Source organism: Hyposmocoma kahamanoa, unplaced genomic scaffold (assembly GCF_003589595.1).
Source record: "Hyposmocoma kahamanoa isolate Upper Pololo Valley unplaced genomic scaffold, ASM358959v1 80, whole genome shotgun sequence".
NCBI classification, from domain to species: domain Eukaryota; kingdom Metazoa; phylum Arthropoda; class Insecta; order Lepidoptera; family Cosmopterigidae; genus Hyposmocoma; species Hyposmocoma kahamanoa.
Window position 1 is genome coordinate 10,415,689 of NW_020654051.1, and position 5,342 is coordinate 10,421,030.

The 5,342-nt window shown below is 38.2% G+C and overlaps 1 protein-coding gene across 1 annotated transcript; it reads right to left on the reverse strand.

The window, feature by feature from the left end:
- Window positions 1-4,547: 4,547 nt before the first annotated feature.
- LOC113233974 (histone-lysine N-methyltransferase SETMAR-like) lies at window positions 4,548-5,047 on the reverse strand. Its single transcript, XM_026469210.1, has 2 exons — window positions 4,861-5,047; window positions 4,548-4,807 (listed from the first exon to the last, which is right to left on the reverse strand). Exons 1-2 carry the CDS (start codon window positions 5,045-5,047, stop codon window positions 4,548-4,550), a joined length of 447 nt encoding a protein of 148 aa, XP_026324995.1.
- Window positions 5,048-5,342: the final 295 nt, after the last annotated feature.

The following is a 5,342-nucleotide window of genomic DNA, read 5'->3' on the forward strand; positions in this document are numbered from 1 at the left end:
ATTCCACCGATCAGGTAATATACCACATTAATAGCTCAAAAGGCGATTGGTTGGCAGACTTGAAAATAAATAATGTAATAATTAATTTCAAATTGGACACTGGAGCCGATGTAAATGTTTTACCGAAAAACGTTTTATATAGAGTTAACCTATCAATCTTACCAGTACATCAATGAAATTACGGGGTTATTCAGGTAGCGGTAGGTGTCATTCAAAAATAATACATATTTTTTGAAATTTATTGTTGTTTATGTAGGGTCACCACCTGTGTTAGGGAGAGAATCGTGTGAAGAATTGCAATTAATAAAAAGAATCATGTCAGGTACTCCGAGTTACAGTAGCGAAAATATTTTAGATGAATTTTCTGATGTATTCACTGGCATGGAATGCCTTCCGGGCGATTACAAAATACAGTTAAAAGACGGTGTAATACCAGTCACACATGCACCTAGAAAATTCCAAGTCAAAAATAAATTATTGGAAATGCAACGTGACGGTATTATCGCAAAGGTTGAAGGCCCAACAGATTGGGTGAATAGTATGTTAGTAGTAAAACCTAATGGAGAATTACGAATATGTCTTGATCCTCGTGATCTAAATAGAGCTATAAAACGAGAACATTTCAAATTACCTTCTTTTGAAGAAATCACTGCCAAACTTTCAGGTGCCAAATATTTCAGCACTTTAGATGCTAAACAAGGATTTTGGCAAGTAAAATTGCATTCTACCGACTTGTGTACATTTGATACCGGTCTTGGCAGGTTTAAGTTTTTAAGAATGCCGTATGGCATATCTTCGGCATCTGAAATTTTTCATAAGCGTTTATATGAAAACTTTGATGACATAGAAGGTGTTGTTCTATTTGTCGACGATTTGCTTGTATACGGGCCAACGAAGAGAATTCATCATGAAAGGTTAAGAACTGTATTAAAAAGATGTCGAGAAATTAATATTAAACTGAACAGAGAGAAGTGCAAAGTAGGTTTAACCGAAATAAAATATCTAGGTCATAAAATAACTAAAAATGGAATTTTCCTTGATGATTCTCATCTGATTGCAATAAAAAATATGCCAAGGCCACAAAGTGTGAAAGATGTTGAAAGGTTTTTAGGTTTGGTGACGTATAAATAAGTACGTTTGTTCCAAATTTGTCGGATAGAACATCTGCATTGGGTGAATTGTTAAAAAAAGGAATTGCGTGGCACTGGGAGGAAAGACATGAACAATGTTTCAATAGTATTAAACAGTTTTTGATCAGCCCGCCCATATTGAAATATTACGATTTAAATAAACCAGTTGTCATTTCAATAGACGCCAGTAGGAATGGGTTAGGTGCTTGCTTAATACAAAATAATTTGCCTGTTTGCTACGCCTCAAAATCACTTACAAAGACGGAGCAATCTTACGCACAGATTGAGAAGGAATTGTATGTATGTGTGTTTGCGTGTGAAAGATTTTACACATACATATACGGGCGTTCAGACATACTAATCGAAACCGATGATAAGCCATTGGTCAGCATAATAAACAAACCTCTTGCCAGCGCACCCGCGGGTTTGCAGCGGATGTTAATACGATTACAACCCTATTCTTTCAAACTTGTGTACAAACCAGGTAAATATTTATATATTGCGGACACTCTGTCTCGCTCGGTCGCTCCTAACATGTGCACACCGTCACAGCCCCGAGATCATCTCGAAGCGCAGGCGCAAGTATGTGTACTTACTGCGGTCAATCCATTGACCGATTCGCATTTCATTGCAATTCAAAAATGCACAAAAAATGATGACGAACTGCAAGAATTGGTGAAAGTGATAAAACGTGGATGGCCGACAGAAAAGTGTAAAGTGAGTGATAGATTAAAGTGTTTTTGGGATAGCAAGGATGAGTTTTCAAGGACGGTTCATTTTGGCATTATCTGGAAGGGGAATAGAGTAGTACCGGAATGCATGCGATATGAAATGATAAAAAACATTCATATTGGGCATTTTGGCATCGAAAAACGCAAACTCAGAGCTCGCGAAATAATGTTTTGGCCCACTATGAATTCACAGTTGCAGGATTTCTTATCACAGTGTCAGGCGTGCATGACGTACAAAAGACAAAATACAAAGGAGTTGTTAATACCGCATGAAATACCTAACAGAGCCTGGTGTAAAGTGGATGTACATGTTTTTCATTTCGGACAACACTGTTATTTGATAATAGTGGATTATTTTAGCAAATTTATTGAGATATCAAAATTGCAATCAATAACGTCACAAAATGTCATTAAAAACTTGAAAGGTATTTTTAGTAGACTAGGGATTCCAGAATTGGTAATATCTGACAATGGCCCAGAATTTTCTTCGAATAGTTTTTATGAATTCGCTCAGCAATGGAAGTTTCAACATGTAACATCATCTCCGAGGTATCCTCAATCTAATGGTCAGGTGGAGCGAGCGGTACAAACCATAAAAAATATGTTAAGAAAGACGTCATATGATCACACGGATTTTGATTTAGCAATGTTAGAATATTTGAATACTCCAATAAGTAATGACATAGCTTCACCGGCAGAATTGTTATACAATAGGAAATTACGTAGTATACTTCCATGCACACCTACTTTGTTATCACCCAATGTAAAATAAAATACTTATTATAAATTAAAAATTCGTCAGCAACAACAAAAACATTACTATGATAAAAGATCGAGAAATTTAAATCCTTTGTCTAAAGGACAGAAAGTTAGAGTTAGAATAGACAATAAGTGGGTTCCAGGCAAGGTCATAGGTGTCAAGAATCCCCGGTCTTATTTTGTTACCATTAATAACACGGGAAATACATTAAGACGCAACAGAAAGCATTAGATAATTGATAATAGCCCCTGTGAGTCATTGATGTACTGTCATTATGACGACAATCAGCTGATAATACCGTTAATTCTAATAGTTATTATTGTACTCGTTTCGGCAGGACAGTGAAGCCTCCTGATCGGTGGGGTTTCTCCGGTGCGGCCATGAGTTAATGTTATCAATATTTATAATGTTCATGAATAAATGAATTGAGATAAAATTAAATAATTACATAGTTCAATTTATATTAAATAATAAGCTTATATTTAAAAATTTTATGAATAAAACTCATCAACTTGAAAAATAATAACAATTTAATGATCTTACGCGTTTATTATATATTATATTAATAACTGATAAGGATTGTCAATGTTTTGCTACGAGTACTTGTATTATAATATAATAGATTTAGACCGAAAACAAAACCATTGTTCAAAATATAACTACATTACCATTATAAGCATGTGGTCTCTGCAAAATACATAATTGTCAAAATAGGGTTAAAAATGATTTTTTTTATTATTGTTATTTTTCAATGATATTATGCAAGTGTGTTACCCAACCCTAATACAAGTAATACGTCGAGTAAGCACCGCCCCAATTCAGTATGGACAACGACCCATTGCACGAGGCGCCGATGCAGCATAACGTGACCGGCTGATGACATCAATTACCTCATCGTGGCTATTTTAAAATTAATAAAATTCATTCTTGTACCTACCATCGGTCGAGTCTCATATTTTTATTGTATTGTAATTTTAATTATACGTTATTAAATAAAATTGATTTTTTTTGGATCTTCCGCTGCAAAACCACATAATTGGCGCAGTCGGTAGGATACCCACGGGTCGGTATTGGGTATTTAGAGTAAAATTATCGCACTGTTACACCCCTAAGCCGCCCGAGCAGGCTATCAAGTCGCGTTCCGGGTACTCGAACCTACAACGGGTTGCAGCAGAAGAGAATCCAGACATCGATTCAACCAGAAAAAGACACCAGATATTATGTTGTAAGTACCTTGAATCTTTCAAGTTCTTGCTTCCTTTATTTCCTAGTGTTCTTTCCTTTATTCTTATTTTATTCCGTATCTATAAGTTTTTGTGTAAACATTTTTTTTAGTAGTGTTAACGTAAATTTTCAATATTTTTCACCCGAAGGCTTCACGAAATAGTAGTTTAAGAAATAATAGGAATAGTTGGGTGGACGCGAATAGACGTATATCCGTAGATAACCGGGAAACCGAAAAATTGGTGATGGCTGACGATCTAGACATTATCTTTAAATCCTTGAGACTAGTGCCCGAATTTGATGGCAATCCTCACGTTTTAACACGATTTATTAACATATGCGACCAACTGGTTATCGCGCATTTTAAAACGACTCCAGGGAATGAATTAAAAAATTTAGCCATTATTAATGGCATATTGAATAAAATCACGGGCCCTGCGTCCAGACTCATTAATTCTAGTGGGCTTCCGGAAAGTTGGAATGGTATACGAAATGCTTTAATAAATAATTTCGCTGACCATCGTGATGAAACTGCACTATATAATGATTTATCTATGCAGACCCAAGGGTCGAACAGCCCACAGGAGTTCTATGAACGGTGCCAAAATTTATACAGTATCATAATGACATATCTGGTCCGTCCCAAAAGTATCGAACATTTTTCAGGAAAAATACTTTTATTGAACTTATCGGTACCATACATTAGTACTCTTCAAAATAACACCCTTCAGCATCGATGCACTTTTGTAGGCGAGTTTTCCATGCCCGGAAGGCCCCCTGGAAGACGTCAACGGGTAGGTCCTTCAGCGCCCTCGTCGTAGCTTCTTGGATGTCCTTAATTGTGCCCCAATGCTTGCCTTTGAGCTTCGACTTGATGCTGGGAAACAAGAAGAAGTCTGCCGGGGCGACGTCAGGACTGTAGGGAGGCTGCGGGACCAGCGGGACTCCTGCTTTGGCCTGGCCTGCTGACGCACACGGTCAACGTTCTCGTCGGTCCGCGATGTTGAAGGGCGACCAGAGCGGGCTTCGTCGGTCACCTCTTCCCTTCCGTCACGGAACATCTTGTGCCACTTCCTGACCGAGGATTCGGACAAGGCTTTGTCCTTGAAGGCCTGTTTAATCATCTCGTTGGTTTCCACAGTATTTTTGCCGAGTAGAACACAAAATTTCACTGCGTACCTCTGTTCTAACGGATCCGTCATCGCGCTACTTTTAAAAACTTCGACGAGGTGTCGTTTAGAGCTCTACGCGAACGCACGTCCTGCCGCTCCAGGTGCTCGGAGCCAACTGGGACCGGTCGCGCTGTATCGGCTAGATCCCCCCACCACTTTCTGTTGTCAAGCGGAGCGCTTCCCGCCGTTCGGCAACACTCCCAAAAAAAATGTTCGATACTTTTGGGACGGACCTTGTATGTCAGCCTCCACGAAAGCGTAGACACTACAATTGAAGCTAAGCGCACCCTTTATAAAAAATTGACTTTACAGGCATATCTACGCG

Excerpts from the sequence above, each read along its gene's own strand:
- LOC113233974 (XM_026469210.1), bottom strand. The coding sequence starts at position 5,047 with ATGACGGATCCGTTAGAACAGAGGTACGCAGTGAAATTTTGTGTTCTA. Across the intron at positions 4,808-4,860 it reads GACCGACGAAGCCCGCTCTG|GCCAGGCCAAAGCAGGAGTC; the intron begins GTCGCCCTTCAA and ends GTGCGTCAGCAG.